General features: G+C 46.6%; 2 protein-coding genes across 9 annotated transcripts in view; one reads left to right on the forward strand and one right to left on the reverse strand.

The window, feature by feature from the left end:
* Wdr41 (WD repeat domain 41) overlaps positions 1–8,399 on the forward strand; it is a 48,895-nt gene extending 40,496 nt beyond the window's left edge. For all 3 annotated transcript variants that reach the window (XM_029543893.1, XM_029543894.1, XM_029543892.1), the window contains exons 10-13: positions 817–938; positions 1,679–1,767; positions 2,390–2,523; positions 5,233–8,399. In XM_029543893.1, coding sequence (XP_029399753.1) covers positions 817–938; positions 1,679–1,767; positions 2,390–2,523; positions 5,233–5,388 — 501 coding nt within the window. In that variant the 3' untranslated portion in view covers positions 5,389–8,399. The remainder of the gene's footprint in view (positions 1–816; positions 939–1,678; positions 1,768–2,389; positions 2,524–5,232) is intronic.
* A 1,152-nt stretch (positions 8,400–9,551) lies between these two features.
* The window catches only part of Pde8b (phosphodiesterase 8B), a 232,254-nt gene continuing 222,761 nt past the window's right edge, over positions 9,552–19,044 (reverse strand). For all 6 annotated transcript variants that reach the window (XM_021208709.1, XM_029543891.1, XM_021208708.2 and 3 more), the window contains 5 exons: positions 18,003–18,220; positions 16,566–16,686; positions 14,067–14,234; positions 11,190–11,319; positions 9,552–9,849 (listed from right to left, as the gene is read on the reverse strand). In XM_021208709.1, coding sequence (XP_021064368.1) covers positions 9,740–9,849; positions 11,190–11,319; positions 14,067–14,234; positions 16,566–16,686; positions 18,003–18,220 — 747 coding nt within the window. In that variant the 3' untranslated portion in view covers positions 9,552–9,739. The remainder of the gene's footprint in view (positions 9,850–11,189; positions 11,320–14,066; positions 14,235–16,565; positions 16,687–18,002; positions 18,221–19,044) is intronic.

The raw sequence follows: 19,044 nt of genomic DNA on the forward strand, positions 1-19,044 counted from the left end.
GAGAGAGAGAGAGAGAGAGAGAGAGAGAGAGAGAGAGAGAGAGAGAGAGAATAGTTGTCCTGTTATCCTCATGTGGATGTCAGGATAATTGCAGGAGCTGGTTCTCTTCTTTGTCCCAGGGGTCCTAGGGTTGGAACTCGGGTCATCAGACTCGGGTCATCAGACACCTTTACCCACTGAGCCGTTTTACCAGCCTTTCAATTTCTTCAATTTTAACTCGCCCATCTGGAAAGTAACAACAATGCCTCCCTTTTGTACTTAGCAAGATGCTGTAAGGCTGAAGTAAAGCGAGCGTTAGCAAAAGTACTTTCTAAATTCTTAAAGTGCCTTTTAAATTCTTCAGCTGACCTTGGGATAGTGCCACTACAGCACGCACTCCTTCAGGTTGTGTATGGCCTGGTGTTTGCTTAGGATGTGTGGTGCGAGTCATTTTGCCTCCATTTCCAGACAAGAACAGCCTAGTAAATTCCCAAGGGTCCCTGTGCTCTGGAAGCCCAGGGAGCACGTCTGCACCTTCCTCCATAGGGCCAGGGTAGCAGCCGCTGCTTCTGCAGCTCTGGTCTTCAGAGGAGAAGGCAGGGCTGAGCCGCCCTGTGCAGAGCCTTCCCGACTTCCTTCCTAGTTGCTTAAGGTGCTAGCCCTTCCTTGGTGGCTTTGACAGGGGGAGCTTGAGAGGGCAGGGCTGTAATTTCTGTCTGAAGGCTGGGAAGGTAACAGTGGCTTTCCGATGTCACACAGGGGCAGGAAATCTATCACACTGGGTAGTAAAGACGAGCTTTATGCCACGTTCTGACCTTTCTCCCCCTCCCTGCCTAGAATATATTTGCTGCAGTTGGAAGGGGGTTATATGTGTATAACCTACAGTTGAAGCGTGTGATTGCCTGCCAGAAAACTGCACATGATTCCAACATCCTGCACATCGATAAACTTCCAAACAGGTACTGTTCCTGTCTCTCCTGCAAAGATGAAAGTCACGGTTCCTGGGGTCTCCGGCGTAATTTCTGCAGTGGCCAAATTATCTGGCTCCAGGTCTTGACCTTGGCATCCTTCTTCAAATAGAGAATGTGCCATGGCTGACTGTAACCGAAGAGCTGTAGCAATATATGACAGGTTTACAAAAGCGCCAAGGGCTTATTTAAAATTGTCATTTAATAAGGTAAAAGACCCCAGTCACTTACAATGTACTATTTTTTCTTTTTTCATATTTTCTATAAACTCATTTCTTTTTATGGTGGTGTATGTTTACAGCTAAAATCAGATAGTAAGCCCATTACATCCTGAGGCTCCTAAATGAGGGTTGATTCGGCAGCTAAGGATCCAGTGATGACGCCCCAGAGCAGCGTTATCCATGCCAGATGTGTGGAGAAAGAGAGGCACTGTGGAAAGAGAAGGAACGAGAGGATGGGAGAGAGGCTGCTTAGGACACTGTGTAGTTCCTATAAATGATCCAGGAAATGGAGGTGATACTTTTATGTCATTGAGCAGTGTCCTACAGTGCACTGTGTGCTTTGCTGGCGAATGCTTCTGGTTCGAACTGTAAAGCCATGCTAACCTGTGCCAGTCAGCCTTGCCATGAGCTGGCTATGGTCAGAGGAGGGCCCAATGGTTTCCTGCAATGAGCACTTGGCCTCCTGAGAAACTCCTTTGGTCCTTTTCTCTTTGGCTTTTGTTCCCACAGGCAGTTAATCTCATGCTCAGAAGATGGCGCTGTGCGCATGTGGGAGGTCCGAGAAAAACAGCCGCTGGCCGCTGAGCCAGTCCCAACAGGTGTGTGCCTTCCTTCACTAAAGCTCCTCTCCCTCCTCTGTGGCTCCTCCCTCCCTCCCTCCTCTTCTCTCTCTCCCCTCTTTCTTCTCTACCTCCTTTCTCATCTCATTTGATGGAAAACGAAAAGTGGTAATGAGGAGCCATATAGAATATGCTCTGTGTAGGAATCAGACATTTACAGGAAGCATCTTACTTTTGCCCAGTGTAAAACTGTTTCATTATTTCAACTGAATTAATTGCAGTTTTATATTCTGAGAGAAAACTGTGACTTTCCAGTAATCTAAATGGCCAGGAAGCACCCCCCCCCCCNATACACAGTCTGATGTGCCTCTCTCCCCTGATTTTCGGTGATTACACACACCTTTAAGGCTGTTTATTTCTCTTGCATTCCAATGTCTGTCTTCTTGCCACTAGCGGCTGGATAGGGCAGTGTAGGAGATGAGGAGCTAAGTGAATTAGGAAAACACAACGTAATGTGTTCACAGACCCCAGCGGTGTCTGTGCCGTCAGCTCAGCCCTCGACAAACCAAGTGTGAGACATGATTGTATTCAGACTTTGCCTTCCTGTAAGGAAAGAGCACGGTAGTTTTTGAAGTGACTGAAATGAATGTCTTTTTTGTAGGCTTTTTTAATATGTGGGGATTTGGAAGAGTAAACAAACAGGCCAGCCAGCCTGTTAAAAAGCAGGAAGAAAACGCTACCACGTGTTCCCTGGAGCTCATCGGAGATCTGATCGGACACTCATCATCCGTCGAGGTACTTCCAGTAGGCCTGCAGGCCTGGCCGCTCCTGCTCATGCATGCGTCATGCTTCTTTTTAATTCAGTTGCTCTACATAAGACCCACGCACTCTCAGCTGCAGGCTTTTGCAAGACAAGAATACTGAATAAGATAATGATAGTACAAGTAGTTAGGCCCATCCTTCATAGAGACAGGATCTGAGGATGCAAGCAATGTATTGGTTTAAGGATGGGCTTACTCAACACCGTATGGGAGGAGAGAGCTGATGACAGGACAGTGTTAGTGACCTTGAACATGTATCACAACAGTCGATAGGAATTGTGCGGTGTTGGGCTCTGTGTGTAGGGTAAAAGCCTCGACAGACTCTAGTTCCAGGGATCATAACCAAATTCAGAATCTGCCGAGTATTGTCTCCATCTGCCGTTGTTTAATGCCTGTTTGGTAGACCCGTTACCTTACCGTATGCATCGTGAAGTTTGGGAACTGTGCACAAGAGTCTCACTTGTGGCATTGCAAGCATATTAATATTTTACAGTAAGCACCATTGTCTATAAGGAAGGAAGGGGTTGGTGGTGGTACCGAGGCCATGGGCGCCAGTAACAGTGTGACCAGATAGCAGTGAAGGTAATGTACTTCCTGACTTGTTCTTCCCGGTTTTAGCCCATGAGGAACAAATTACCTTTAGTATGGATGGGCATTCATGACTAGAAGCAGCAGCCACACTGGTCACTGAGGAGTTTTATACAGTGGAGTCCTGTTCTCTTGGATTTTATACCTCTGTGGAGAGGAAGGAAAAAGACCTAACTGAGCTGTTGACCAAGGCTACTTATGGTTGACTCAGGTGAAAGGCAGCTAGAAGAAACCCTTTGCTGTATCCTGTCAAAGTCTACAGAGGGAGAGGATTTGAAATGAGCTTCAGAGGGTCTGCCAGACTAATAGATACAGAGCCAAGGCGACGTGTGTTCCCTGTTGCTCAGAGCCATGTCTTGCTCGTCTTTGCCGTCCTCTGTGACATTGCCTAGTGCCTCGTTTTTACCTTTGTTTTGGTCTAAGTGGCTGTGGTGCAGAGTTTAGGTGGTGAGCATGATGTGGCACACAGCAGGCCTAGCTCGTGCTTACGCTGTGGTAGAGAACAGACAGGTTGGATAGACTCACTGGGTTCCCATAAGCAGAGAACAACCCAGAAAGAGTAAGATCAGCGAGTTTGAGCTTTACTTTTAAAACAGTGGGAACTCACTGAGCATATGGAATCCACTTTCCCTGCAAAGCCCGTGAAGGCTAGAAGAGGGTATTGAATCCTCAGGGACTGAAGTTAGCTGGTTGTGAGGTGTCATGTAGGTGCTGGGAATTGAACCTAGGCACTCTGGAAGAACTGCTGAGCCGTCTCTCCATTAAAAGTTTTAAGCGGCAGAAGAGACCTTTGAGACCGCCCATTTATCAGTCTTTGAGTTAAAGGGACTTTGGTGGAAGAGTTCGCTCCTTTGTCTCCTCCCTGACTCCCAAGGCTTTCACATGCTGTACGTGCCTAGGCAAGCAGCCATCACTGAGCTGCCTTCCCAGCCTGCACGTCAGCATTTTAGAAAAGCACCTTTGGCTTCATGGGCAAATCCAGGCTGATGCTCTCGGGCACTGCCCTGAATATCCTCAGGCCTTTTGTGTTCTCCTGATCACTGCCTGGCCCTGCCCTTCTGCCCATGCACCAATGGCGTTCTAGTTGTCCTGAGAATTTTTGCTCTGTATCTCTCCCTTTTACTCCGTAGTCATTCGTAAGTCCTAACCTTTGACCTTGCTCTCTTGTCCCTGGCTCCTCCCTTCTTACTGGGTCATTAAAGAACCTCACCTTGTCCTAGGCTTCTCTCTCACACACCACCCCTTTCTCCATCACAGCATCATCCTTTCTGGGTTCTGCACTTAACCTGTATCCTGTGCCTCCCCTAGCACACCCTCTGCCCTTACGTGGAGTCTTCTCTCCGTGGTCCTTCTGCTGTTATTGCTGGGTCTCTGTTCTGAGTTTCTGTGGCATGGATTATGGAATCCTTCGTTGGTACCCCAGCTGTTGGTCCTCGTTTTCACAATAAGCTGAAGTCACCCAGTAAATGCTGTGCACTGACTTAGCATCTCGATTTTACAGAAATCGCTGAAGCCAGTGTTTATCTCAGAAAATTTGGGATTAAGACATTTTTATTGGTAGTCATTTTCTAGTAAATCATGCAAGTGTGAGAGGATCCGTGTCTGACAAATCTTAAAGCCAATATGTGAGTAATTAGACTGTGAAAAACGCAGATGATATTTAAGAACTCATATACTTTGCAGGAATAGCTGTTACTGTACTTCCGTAGTTAGTCAGCAGAATACATTGAAACACTAAATATTGATTGTAGCAATAGGTTTTGAGGACACTTTTCACTAGCCATGGTAGCATGTGCTTGTAATCCCAGCACTAGGGAGGCTAATATAGCAGTAGGTGGTGACCTTAGTCAGGTGGAAGCCTTAGTCAGGAACTAAGCCCTGACTGGGCTTCAGGATACAGCCTGGAGGTAGAGCAGCGGGCAGGACCCTAGCTTGATTCACCAATGCTGAAAACAAGGAAGTCTCTCGTCAGACAGTGAAATCATGCTTGTGTTCAAATCCAAAGACATCTCCACGGTCGAGTCAAGGGTGTGTGGTTACCTAGCGTCAGCCTCTCCTTGCCAGTCTCGAATTAGTGTTTCAATTTATTTTACAGATGTTTCTATACTTTGAGGATCATGGACTAGTGACGTGCTCTGCAGATCATCTCATTATTTTGTGGAAAAATGGAGAGCGAGAATCTGGATTACGCAGCTTAAAGTTATTTCAGAAGTTAGAAGAGAATGGCGACTTATACCCAGAGTCCACTTGAAGGAGTGGACATGTGTGGACATGTGTGGACATGTGTGGACATGTGTGCAGACGAGAACCCTGCACAGCCAATGCAATGTGCCCAGGACCCTGAAAAACATCAACACCCTGATCCCTTACTGTACTGTTTTCTTGCCTGTGAAGGTCTGTCTACCTGTCTGTCTGTCAGCAACATCTGTCCACCCAAGAACATAGCACAACATGGCCTTGTTGCTGTACAAATGGTGGGTGCTGTGTTCTGTCTCGTAAAACAGTAGAAAAAAATGATAACTGTAAAGTTGCCACACATTATTTACAAGTGTTCTTTTGGGTTTCCTTAGAGACTGTCTGAGACTTGTCATGGGAGATCTATCCTTTCTGCGGCAAATTCTCCTGCTCCTTGGAAGCTACCGGTGTCCAACAGAACCAAACTTGAATATTAGCCCCCCCTAAAAAGGAATTCTATTCTTTAAGTACAATGATTTTGTTTGGTACCAACTAATTTAAGTCATTGAAAAAAACTATTTACTCATGCCCACTAAAATCCCCTTGTTCTCCGGTCCCAGGCATCATCTGAGCATTTTGTTCTCAGTGTGAACTGGCCTGACCCCTGACTGGCAGAAACAGTCTTCGGGTGTTCTTGGATGCGTCCTGGGTTAGGAAGGAGGCACGGCTTGTTCTCAGGTCAGGAACTGTAGCTGAATTGTCCTGTCCGCTTGCCTTAAATGGTTGAGAACAGCTTCACTCTTCAGCTCTCTTAACATCCACTAAGACTGGATCGTGCTCCTCGCCCTACCAGTCTGATGATAGTACTCTCACTTTTGGCACTAAAATGTAAAATATACTCCACACAGTAAGAATAGGGGGAGGGTTGCCCTTGAACTGCTGATTAAGAAATCTTATTAAAGACAGGCAAGATGAGTGTATGTCTACAGATTTGGGTGTGCACACACATACTATGCTCCCTACATGGACGCTCTAAATTCTTGCTTTTGCTAGTTCTAACATTCACAGCTGCCTACAGTCAAAGCTTGGTAGCGTTAAAATCATAGGGAGATGAGTGGCAAAAATGTTAGAAATGAGGAACCCAAGGCCTTGGGAGGTAAGCTCTCTCTCCAGCGCCCATCACCATCACTGAACAGCCTTAAACGCAGAGACCAGGGGAGGAGAGTGAGAAGGGCTGAGCGGATGACCTGGTGACCATGTTAGGAAAACCAAGAGTGTTCCCAGTCCTTGCTGGTGGCGCAGTTCACAGTGAAAATAGCTTTATATAAAAAGATAGCATTACAGCATGAGCTGCCTTAGTTAGGACATAGCAGGATGCAAATGGGAAAATCAAAGTGTCTTTTAGCCAGCAAACCATTGTTATTCGAGGAGTCAGCACAGGAGGCAGTTTGTCATCATCCACCCTGCAGATATCATGGGGGAAGCACCCACCAGCCAGGCAGACGCACCATCCGCTCAAAGTGACACCGTCCACTCAAAGTGACAGGAGTGCATCCATTTGCTGTTTACTTTGGCTAATTTGTTTTAGGCTATTGGTTTGTAAAGATGTTTTCTTAAATAATATAAGACAAAGAATTCATACTGTGTGGGTTTGGTTTTTTTTTAAAGTGCTTCTTAACCCGTTTTAGATTTGTGATTTGTGGTAGTAATCTATTCAAATGGAATGGCAGAAGCCATGCTTGAGTCTTAGTAGCAGACAAGGCCCTAGTCAAGCAGCCAGCTGAGTAGTTTCCCACCACAAGAACAAGGCTGCTCAGAGGGCAGCCTCCAGCCCAGTGAGAGACCTGGTGTGAGTGACCGAGGTCAGAGAGACTGAGGGGGATGGGCGACTGTGGCTAGGACTGGTGCCTGCACTGTTCAGTAGTCCTATGTAGACTGCTCCTGGGACTTGAACTTGCAATTTAGAGGAAGAGAATGAGAGCTGAGGTCAGCAAATATTACATGCATGTGGTCTCTTCTCATCCACTCCTCTGTCAGCACTGGAACACTGGAGTGTGTACCTTGTTGCTTTGAGCTGGGTCTCTGGGTGCATTTGTACAACACGGCTTTGTCCGCTGCTCAAGCTGAAGGGGGTCCAATCGTATTGGTATACCTGACCTTTGCTGGGGAGGGTAGCCACCCCTGACTGAAGAGTGCCTGAAACCGCAAGACCATTCTGGTCCATATAACAGTATTTTAAAACTAACTTCCCTCTATGGGACAGTAGTAACATGCCTTTTCTTGCCTTTATGTTTTCCTAAGTTAATATAGGTCCTCTCAACATGTGGTGTCATAGTAAACACAAGCAAGAGGCACTTACAATAGTTTCTATGTGTCATATAGAAATTATCTGAGGTGCATGAACATTACCTGGAAGTCCATGATTCCAATAAATTGGAAGAATATGCCACTTAGCAACTCAGAAGATCTCTGGAATTTACACTGACAGGAGCAGGTTTTACCTAAGCTTCAGCACCCGGATGTCCAGAGCATTCAACATCCACATTTGAAGTTAACGTGAAATTGATTCAGCGTTAACACCGAGCAAGCTGTAGTGTTTTATATAGGAAATGTCAGGCACCTGATAAATGTTCCTAGACTGCCCGTGGATGGGGCTGGTTTCCGAAGCCTAGGGAGATTGTCTTTGTCTCTGAGGTCTTGCCACTCTGACTCCAGTGTTCCGAAACAAAGTTGGAGACTCGTGAAATAAAAGACACTAAAACCCCAAATTTGAAACTGTGAAAAGTTTAGGCCAAAGAGATAAAATAAAAACAGCTGTTGGGAATGAAAAATGGCTGTAAGAATTTAGTTACAAGTACTTCACAAAAACATTTCATCACATGTAGGTAACGCAGCAGTACAATAGAAAGCCGTCTCCTGTCCTGACCAAGCAAACCCTCTCACCATCTAACAAAAATAATTTAAATGCATTTCTTTGCGTGGAATTGTCATATATGTTTAAACTTTGGTACAAAACATAGAAAAAAACCATTGGCACATTACATAGCGATAAGTTGTCTCTTCCCCATGTACTGATTTCCACATACTCCAAGGTCCAATCTTCACATGGAAAAAAAAAAATGTAGCTACTGATTCTATCAGTTCAGGGTCTATACATCTCTAAAATGCATCATGGAGTACAGATAAAATAAAAGTATTTTGTTTACTTGGTTTCTGGTGTTCGTAACACATAGAGGCGGGATGGCTGACAAGAGAGGGAAGATCTGCCTGACCGTATGCAGAGCACAGAGCCTTGTGAAAAGTTGTATAAAAATATGCCCTTGTGCTTTAAGGGATGTCAGCATATGGGTGATAGCGTAAAATAGTATTTACTGCCTCTCCGTGCCTCTGTCCCGCCATATTTACACTTCTTGCAGTCTCTTTTTACATCATTAAAGCAAATGGCATGATCTCAAATATAAATTAAGGATATCCGAACTTTGAAACTTACCCATTTTCTCCCCAAATACAGACAGGTAATGCCCAGCAAACTAGCGGAGAAGATCCAGGACGTTTAGATTATGTTAATAAAAATCTTTGAACAGCAAATATATAAATTTCTCTTCTCTTAATTTTTTTTTTTTTTAAAACCTTATCCACAAGCATTCGGACTTAATGGCTTTATAGATACTCTGACTTGTGGCTGTGTCCTTGAGTCTGAAGTAAGGGGTGCTCAAGGACTCCCCTAACTGGGAACCCACTCCTTCCCTATCAGCTGGCTTCCAAAAGGCGGGTTCCACAGAGGAAAGGGGACTCCACGAGTGACTGACACCCATCCATGGGACACCCAGCAGGCCCAGGCTGTGTTCTGACATGGATACCATACTGTCTACCATGTAGCCATGGGAACCACAGTGCTAAGTAGTTTATTGACCATCTCATTCTCATTCTGCTCATTTTACCAAGCTTCTTTTTCACATCCATTTGCTCGGAGAAGATGTTTAGGAATCCTTCATCCTTTTGCCACTGAGGAAAGTGGTCAAGCAAGGCCTCAGTAGTTAGTTTTCTGGTAACAGTTGAGCTGAACCCTGGCTAAGCTACCTGGCCTATGTCAGGAGGATGGACACACAGACAACTGGTCTTTGCTTCTTGTGTCCTGCTTGTACCGTCAGTAAGTCAGTCAGCTCCGTGGGCTTTACAAGGGCACGCAGGCTAACAGCTTGGCAGAAGAGGCTGCCAGGCGGCTCGTTGTGTCGCTGAGTGATTCAAAAGAACATATTTTTATTGATGGAACAGAACTTTCTGGAAATGAAGTTTGGGGGCGTGCATGATTCAGGTCGGATATTAAACACCATCCCCTTAGTGTCCACCTGTCACTTCCATTGTAAAGGAAACCCTCTCGCTTGTTCTATCCTGTGATTCACAGTGACCCCTTCTCGGGCATGGCTTCAGCTGTCAGATGGAAGTCTCAGACTTTTGCACTTGAGGTCATCCAGTGTCTTCCAGTGTTTATAGTTATCGGCCAGGTGCTGCATCAGGGCAGGCAGGTGAGCAAAGGCTGCAAGCAGAAGAGACCATTGAATTCACAAGGAGTTATTAGGCTTGGGCAGTAACAGCAGTCGAGAAGATAGTCAGTAACAGGCTTGCCATGCGATTGTGAGGACCCGAGTTCAATTCCCAGACCAGGTGCAAAAGCTGGCCATGGTGGCATGCACTTGTAATCCCAGCTCTAGGGGACAGAGAGTGGTGTATGACTGCAGGATGACTGACATCTGTGTGCATGTGTATCCCCACAAAAACGACCAGAGGACACATATCCCCGAGGTCAGGGCTTGGGCTGCATGAGGCCAAGTCTATAAACACGACTTTGGTGTCTAGCAGTCTGTCTTTCCTTCCTTTCTTTTTCTTTCTTTTTTTATTTCATTCATTCATTCATTCATTCATTCATTGTAGTGTTAGGAGTTGAACCCAGGGCCTTGTGCTCTAGGCAAGTGGTTTACCACTCTGAGATACGTATGCACTTTGTCCCTAGCCTGAATGTATTAGTTGCTGAAATATAAACAGGGTTTTTACTTAATTCTCATGAATCTGAAATTCACGGAGGGTGAGATACATTTGCTTAGTTGAATGTCTTCCAGTGTGAGAGTGAAATGGCTGTACACTTTGGAAATGTGGCCTTTGAAAAGTGAAGCCTTATTCGTCCTGGTGACACTCCCAAGACTGCACCAGATGCTGGGATGCACGTGCCTTACCTGCTGCCCACAGAAGGCTCATGGCCTACGTATGTAGGTGGGGAAACTCTGCTAATTAAGGTTGACGAATTCCACCATGACTGGACAGCCTCTGGGCTCAGCACAATATGGGAGACTCCCTTTATTATCAGGGCTTCTCTTTCTCTGACCTTGTCTGGGGTATTCAAACCCCCTACCCGATGAATGTCACATAGCCTTAGTTGATTACAGGATCAGTTTCCTTTCTCCTGACTAAACCCGTTCAGCTAGCATCTGAGATTTCCGAAATGCTTCCCTGTGCTAATGAAGCATTCCAGGTACCCTAACCCCCCATTGAATGGCCTTCACCCATCTTGAATGTCCCTCCCTACCCTTAGTCCCTCAACACTTTATAAGCTACCAGTCACCCTAGGTAAAGTCGATCTGCCTAGTGTAGTCTTTCACCCCTACCATATGCACAGGGTTTCTGAAGCAACCACTTGGCATCTCTGCTGCCCCTGCCCTCATGCATTGTATCAGCCCGTGTTCCCGTCCAGGAGAGTGAGGAAACACACATACATACTTGAGTATTTTATTTACCTTTAGGCCCAGCCTGTGCCATTGAAGGTGATCTTCATTAAGTATAACAAAATGTCCTTTGTGGGTGATAAAGTAGCAACTGACTTACCATCCCAAGCATCAAACATGTCTGTTATGAAGTAGTCGATGAAGGAGATCTGGGATTTGGGGATGCTGCAGGTATTGCGGTCGAACACCGGCATCACCACAGGCAGCCCCTGCCTCTTCTCTTCATCAGTCTATGAGGAAGAAAACCACACCAGTGCACAGGGCTGTGGGCGCATGAGAATCCCTTGCAGTGACGGCTGCGGGTATGTGAGAATCCCTCCCAGGACCTGCATGTTTCTCAGAAGAAGCCCAGAGCACACAAACGTTGGTTCCTGAGGTGACCCACAGTGACCGTGTTCAGGTCTCATCTCTCCCTCCCCTTTCCCCTCTCCTATCTTGAATCCAGGACCTAAAGGATGTCAGGACAGTGCTTTCCAAAGAGCTTCGTCATCATAGCCCTAATGTCTCATTCTGCGTGATTCCACAGCTCCCCCTGAAGCCCTGGCCTGGAAGAACTTAGTCCCTTTTCTTGTGATCTGCTTTTGCTTTTGTAAGGTCACATCTACACTCCTACAGCCTATGCCACTAGTTGCCATTTGCAGCAAAGGTCAAACTGCCGATAGCCCATGCAATGGAGGCAGTAGACCACACAAGTCAAGAGCAATAGCCACTGTATCCCTGGCGGCAGGCATGCTCATGTGTTTTTGTTTGTTCTCTTTTGTTGTTGTTTGTGACTATTTTCACTTAAAAACAACACATATGCAGCAGTGAGAACAGCTTTTTTTTTCTTAACCTCTCAGTGTGTGTCTTCTGACTACGGGACACTTTCACATGCAGCCACAGTCAGGGAGTCTCTAGGACCAGTACCAGAGCAGCTGGGCTGTGAGGTGAATGTGTTGCTTTTCCTCAGGGAGTGTTAACACACCGCTGTCAAGGTGCATGGACATCTGGGTATCCCACATGATACAGGGTGCGTGGACTCTTGAAGTTGAACGGTGAGATCCACTGTGGTGATTTGAATACGCTTGGCCCAGGGAGTGGCACTATTAGGAGGTGTGGCCTCATTGGAGGAAGCATGTCGTTATGGTAATGAGCTTTAAGACCCTCCTCCTAGCTGCCTGGAAGCCAGTCTATGCCACCAGCCTTCAGATGAAGACATAAAACTCTCAGCTCCTCCTGCTCCATGCCTGCCTGGATGCTGGCACTCCTTGATAATGAACTGAACCTCTGAACCTGTAGGCCAGCCCCAACTAAATATTGTTCCTAGAAGAGTTGTCTTGGACATGGTGTCTCTTCACAGCAACTAAGACATCCACATTCCTTGATAATGTCTGGAACTCATCACAGGCTTCATTTGCAACCTGATTTTTCAGGCCACACTGGCATTGTCACTACATTATTGTGAGAGAAAGGACCCCTGAGAACTTAACAGTGGGACCTACTCCTGGTGTCAGGAACGAGGAGTGAGCATCAAGTCCTGGGACCCATGACCCATGTGGGTCCCAGGAAGCCCATTAATGAATGACTTCTGGCTCAGCTCAAATATCTACTGATCTTCTGAGAGTGATGTGGTCCATACCCTCATTCTCCTTACTTCATCCGCTCCTCCCCTCTCCCCATCCCTGACACAGACAAGCTCAGAACTGCCTGGCTGACTTTTCTGCAGCTCAGTGGCTCCTTCCTAGACAGCCCTGCTATACAGCATCAGCTATTCTCCAGTCTGCCTCAGTTATACATCCCAGCCAGGTAGCAGACCACCCACTATGTGTTACTTACGGTTGCTTGCTGTCTATCTTTTTTTTTTTTTTTTTTTTTTTTTTTTTTTTTTTTTTTTTTNGAACTCACTTTGTAGACAAGGCTGGCCTTGAACTCAGAAATCCACCTGCCTCTGCCTCCCGAGTGCTGGGATTAAAGGCGTGCACCACCACGCCCGGCGCTTGCTGTCTATCTTCTGTGATACATACAGACACCAGTCTATAAAGTTTTTCCTTGAAATAGTACTCTACTTCAAAAGATAGCTGGCAGTTTACAGTCTTTTAGAGCTTTATCTTTTTATCCTGTTTTTACATTTTTAAATCCTTCAAACATAGAATTCTAATATCATTCTGTAAAGCCCCTTTCTCCTTTGTCTAGGAAAAAAAAAATCCGAATTCCCATAGAATCTAACACAGACATATCCTTAGGGGTACTTTTTTATCTTTTATTATTATTATTTTTTACTAGTTTTTGGTATGTGTATGCATATGTGCATGCATGCATGTATATATGTGAGTGTTGTGTATGGCCTATGTGCACATGTGTCTTGGGGTGCTTGTGGGCAAAGGCTGAAGGATGTCAGGTGTCCTGCCTATGATTATTTGCCTCATTCCTTTGACACAAGGTCTCTCTGGACCTAGAGTGGGGCTGGACCCTGTTGAACTCCAACAGCCCCATCTCTGACCCTGCACGGTGCTGAGGTCAAAGGTGCTAACACGGCCACGCCCTGATTCTTAAAACGGGTGCTAAGATTCTACGTTAAGTGCTCATGTTTATATAGCAAGCGTCCTTACCCACTGAACCATCTCTCTAGATAGCCACCCCTTTGAACCAAGGTGTGGGCTTACCTGTGTCTATAACGATCTCTGAGTAAAGCGGGTGACCCATGAGCAGGATGTGCCTCCCATAATGCACCAGGGAGACAGTAATGTTGTAGTAAATACAGTTTCCTAGTTCTTAGAAAAGTCCAGGATCCATCAGTTACAGAATTCCCGCTAGCCCAGGAGGGTTTTGGTCAGTGGCTAGCACACTGGCCTGTCTCTTGAGAGAGCCACACATCTCCAGTGAGCGCTGAGAGTGGCCTTCTAGGGAAGAGAAGTTCCCTAGCTGTGGGACCCCCAGAGTTCTGTGACCTAAGGCCTGTTCCCAGAAGGGAAGGGGCACTTCCCACATAGAAACACACCTGGGCAAAGTACTCCTCGGAGATCCTTCCAGCCCATTCAATGCACAGGTCCAAGGGCCGGCACGGGTTGGCCACGTCGGCACACTTAATCATCATGCGTTTGATGAGGATTTGGTTTTCAGGAAAGTTCTTCCCGGTAGGGTTGCATTCACAATCGCTGCCCTCACTCTGGAAAAAAAACAAAACAAAACAAAACAAAAAACGATCAGATCAGGGCCAGGGAAGCCCACAGAGGCTAACTCACCGGGCATACAGGTCTGTCTGGGACTTAGCAATGGGAACTGTTTGATTCCTACATCCATAAGTAACATGTTAGCATCGTCTTTAAAAACCATCAATATCGTACAGAATTCAAAAGGCCAAAAGTCCCCATCATCCACTGACTTGGCGTAACAGATACAGGCAGCATTTGCTCTGAGCAGTTTAGGAGATCACCTTAAAAGGGGCTGTCTCCCACTCTCCCTCCCTCTCCCCCACTCCTCAGAAATGTAGGAAAACATAACTTTCAGTTATTTTAATCCATCTAAGTTGAAAAATTGTGACTTTTCAATGACATCTCCATTTGTTTTTACTTGGTTTCCTCTCGCTGCCTACCCACCCCCCGTCCGGCAGCCATGTGTACATCCACGTGTGCTTCCTGGCTGGCTCTCACTGAGAGATAACTAGTGTAAAGTGTGAAGCATGTACGTTTGGGCCAAAATATAAGAGAATGTGTGTTTGGCAGTCTCTGAAGACATGGTTATGCAGTGTTATGTACCTACTGGGGGAATGCCAGTGGCCCAGGGCACGGAACCAGGTCTGTGACTCGGTGGGCATGTACACATTCACACCAATTTCACTGAGCCTGGAGAACTATTCTCTCCAAGAGGCACCATGGGTTTGTATGAAGCAGTTAATTAGCTCTCCAGAGCTGGGCCAAGCTGAAAGATGGCCTGCCGAATAGTGGGATTACGTTTTGAGGCTGGTCCTCTTTATTGGACCCCTGAGGGAAGATGGTTCTAGACGCTGTTTTCCCAACACCCTAAGAGGGTATTGTTTACTGCAGACGATGTGGCGGACAGTCAATCTCAAACAGAATTGGAGGTATTCAGAGATGACCGTCTCAATTCCAAATTCAGTCATTCTGTACAGTTTTCTGCTCACAACGTCAAGACACTTACTTGTGCCTCTCTACCTCTGCTGGGAGGGAAACCCTGGCTTGTGTGACGGCGTCCGTCGGAGATGAGGTTCAACACAGATGAGCTGGGGACTCTTCCTCTCCCTAGGCTGGTCATGTGATGGGTTCTATAGACAGCGTCCCTACTGATCATCAAGTTACCTTCAGAACATTTATTCTGCCTTTTACAAGACTGGAAACGTATGCCTTTCAGGAGCTATGGCACACCCTTATGGTTTCCGAGGAGAGAGCTGATTTCGTGTTAGTAAAGGGTGAACATTACGTCTCATTTCTAAAGCCCAGAGTTGTAAGAAAAACATTTTATATATTTTGAACATATTCTTTTTATTTTCTTCAGGTCCTCCATACTTCCCTACAGATTTTCAATGTTAGTTTGTCTCTTTTTATTTTATTTTTTATTTTTGAGAGAGGGAGGGAAAATATGATACATTTATAAGGAAGAAAAAAAGCTTACATCTTTGTTTTTTAGTCACAGAGTTAGCTTTAACTGTCAATTTGACATATCATAGGGTCTTCCAAGAAGGGAGCCTTAGTTGAGGGATTGCCCAGATCAGATCGGCCTGTACACGCCCATCTCTGTGGGATTCTGTTGATTGTTAATTGTTATGGGAAGGTCAACCTATTGACGGCACCATCCCCAGACAACTGATTTTGATCTATAAGAGAAGTGGCCGAGCACCAACTGGCGAATGTGTCTGTGAGCTTCCTTCCTCCTCCCACGGTGTCCGCCATACTTCCTTGGCTGGGAGTGTCTTCCTGGTCAGAATTAGTGCTGCATGAAGTAGCTGCATTTCTGCCTTCAGACTCCTGGTCTTGAGTTCTTGCTTAACTTCCCTCCAGGAAACACTGACTGAGAATAAATAAACCTTTTCTTCCCCAACTTGCTTCTCATGCGGAGATTTCATCACGGCAACAGAAAAGAACTAATATACTTGTTCACTTTGATGATACCAGCAAGAGTATGGTTCTGTAAAGCAGTCCCTATGCTTTGAGATCCTATGAGTCCAAGGAACAGAACAGAAAGTGCGGGTCTTCCTACCATGCCGCCACCGCTCATTCTGCTCATCTGGGGCTCCTCTGTCTATCCCTGCATCTCAGGGCCTGCCTGAGGAATTGCAGTGGGCAGCTGTCAGCCCCTTCTCATCCCCAAGCTCCTTCCTCAGCTCCAGGCTGATAACCACCTCACGTTGGAGAGGCAGAAAATGCTTTGGTGCCAGAGCAGGCTCTGAGAGAGACATGCTCCAGTATTTCGCTACACAGGCCCATTCACCTCGGCTCTCACAGAAGCACACTGCACTAGCTCATTGTGTAGGAGCCCTTACCTCAGCTGCCAGTGGCTTGTTGATGCTGTTCACAAACTTGTTCACGTGTTCAAAGTGTTTTGTCATCTCCGTGGCCAAAACCATGTCGATAATAGCCTGGCGCAGCGTTCGATAGTGGTTCCTAAATAATAAGAGGACAAAGTTCCTTGCTCACACCATGCCCTAAGTCAGAAGTGCCCTGATGCTGTGCCTCCCCGCAGCCCGGGACAGAAGGGGTCAGAGTCAAGTGACTGCTGATCCCAGACTCCATCTGCTCAGCTCCCACTCCCCAATAAGCCCATGTTGATGCCACTCCACATTCTCCAGTGACAGCTGACTCTCCTACACAGCCATGTTAAGAGAAACGAAAGTGCACGTCATGTAATGGCAACTGTTTTGAATGGTAGTTCCCACCCCTTCCTGTGAAAACACTGGAACAAGGAAGTGGAAGGAAGGGACAGGCCAAAGTGGCAGTCTACTGAGGTTTGACTACGCCCTGTGTAGACCAGTTCCTACTGGACAGAACTGCCAGTCTCTTCCAATGGAACTGAGGGAGATTTTCCTTTTACAATCCTCTAACCTGTAATTGCTCAATGTTTGCAGTGGTTGGAACAACAGCTCAAGGTTATCAGAAAATCCCTATTATCTACTAACTTTAAGAGACTGAATGAGGAGCTAAGCAAACTGGCTCGTGGAAAGAATTGTTTCTCTCCAGGTCCTTGATGCACTAGAACTCAGGTCTGAATTAGAACACCCACTCTCCACAACTGTACTGATTTTTCTAGAGTCCAAACTAGAACAACCACTCTCTGTAACTATAGAGATTTTTTCTAAGAGCGTAAACTGGGAAGTTCATGGAGACAGTGTCATGAGGCCCAAGTGACTACCCAGGCCTTCGCCCAGCACTCTGCTCAGCAGCTTGCTGGTATGGTACAGGAACTAGCCGTAGCCTGACGACGCAGTTGCTAGCAGGTAAGAATGGTTCCACCACATCACATCAAGGTGCTGTCTGCAGATGTGAGGGCATCTCTCTCTGTGTGAGAAGGAAACCTGTCCCATTCCCAGCATCCTCACTGGGACCTCCTCATGGGGGTGGATGCTTAGTGGCCCAAACTCGGCTGGAAATGCAGGATTATACATTGTCTTAGAGCCACGGGGGTGGGAGAGGGAGATAAAAATATCTGATAGACTTGTTAGTGAGCCCATCAACATTTAGGCAGTGCTTTTCAGTGCATAACAAACATTTATTTTTATGGACTTACTGAAGGCTAAATGAGATTTTTAGAGCAGGAAAGGCAGTCTGAAATATAAAACTAAGTTCAGACGGGCAAAGCTGATTTATAAACGGATCCAGTGAAGAACCACTGTTTCATTCCCACCTACCCAGAGAAACTAGAGAAAACCCAGCTTCGTTTTTAGCTTCACAGACCACAGCCCGGGAGCCCAACCATGCCAAACCTGTCAATATTCTTGAAAATGTTGCACTTGGTGTCCTTGACGGTGAGCTGGAAGGCCAGGGCTGTGTGGTGACTTTCCAAGACCGCTGTGTCGTTGTAGAGCACAGCGAGCTCGCTGCCGGCGTTGCACAGGAAAGAGTTGGTTCTTCCAGGGTGATCCACGTCGTGGACTGTGGCCGCAATCAGAGCCGCCACCTCATCCAGCTGGTCCAAGCTTCCCTGGGGGGAGGGAGGGATACTGAGCATTATCCACAGGCTTCAGGAGTCCAGCACCCGTCTCTGGCTCTCGGAGAGAGAAGGGCTTGGGGCTGGAACCTTTGGAATTTCCGTTCCTCCTAGCCTTAGCGGAAAGGGAGCCCTGGGCACACAGTGGCACTGTCCTATGCTGTGTATTCTCTTGAGAACACAGAAGCTACAACACCCGAACTGTCTAGAGTTCATTCGCTGGCTCTTTGAAAAAGAAGCCAAGCAGGTCTTTTGAAGCGCTGCTATGACTCTCTGCCATGACGCACGGAAAGTAGCCGGCGTCACAGATAATTCCTGACACATCAGCTTCTGCAGGCATCTCAGAGGGTCAGTTGTAAACAGCACAGCTAGCTCACAGGATGGATGGGGCAGAACTGGAGCTTGGCAGTGAGGCAGGGTCAAGATGGAAAAGCTTATCGAGAAGTGCTGGGGCTGGGTTAGCTGGTGGCAGAGGCTTGGAGAAGCTCACCCGAGCTTCACTATGCTAATTCTGAGCTCAAATGACAGCAAGTATTCTTCTTAGCCCGTAAGTTAGTAGAAAGCTGGCAGATGGGGTGTAAGATACTGTATTATGAATTCATTCCATGCCAGATGCCTATAGGCGTCAGGTACTGTGCACAGCACCAGAGATGATGCAGTGACACTAACGGGTGAGATGAGATAAAAAAGAGTCCCAACTTCCTGAGAGTGTAACCGTGGGGCTGGGCAGAGCCGGGCAGCACTGACCGCTGGCCATCATGTGGTGATGGGAGTGTGCTGCCTCTGTGGAATGCAGACAAAGCCCAGCACATACAGCT

The sequence above is a fragment of the Mus pahari genome, chromosome 11 (genome assembly GCF_900095145.1).
Source record: "Mus pahari chromosome 11, PAHARI_EIJ_v1.1, whole genome shotgun sequence".
NCBI lineage: Eukaryota > Metazoa > Chordata > Mammalia > Rodentia > Muridae > Mus > Mus pahari.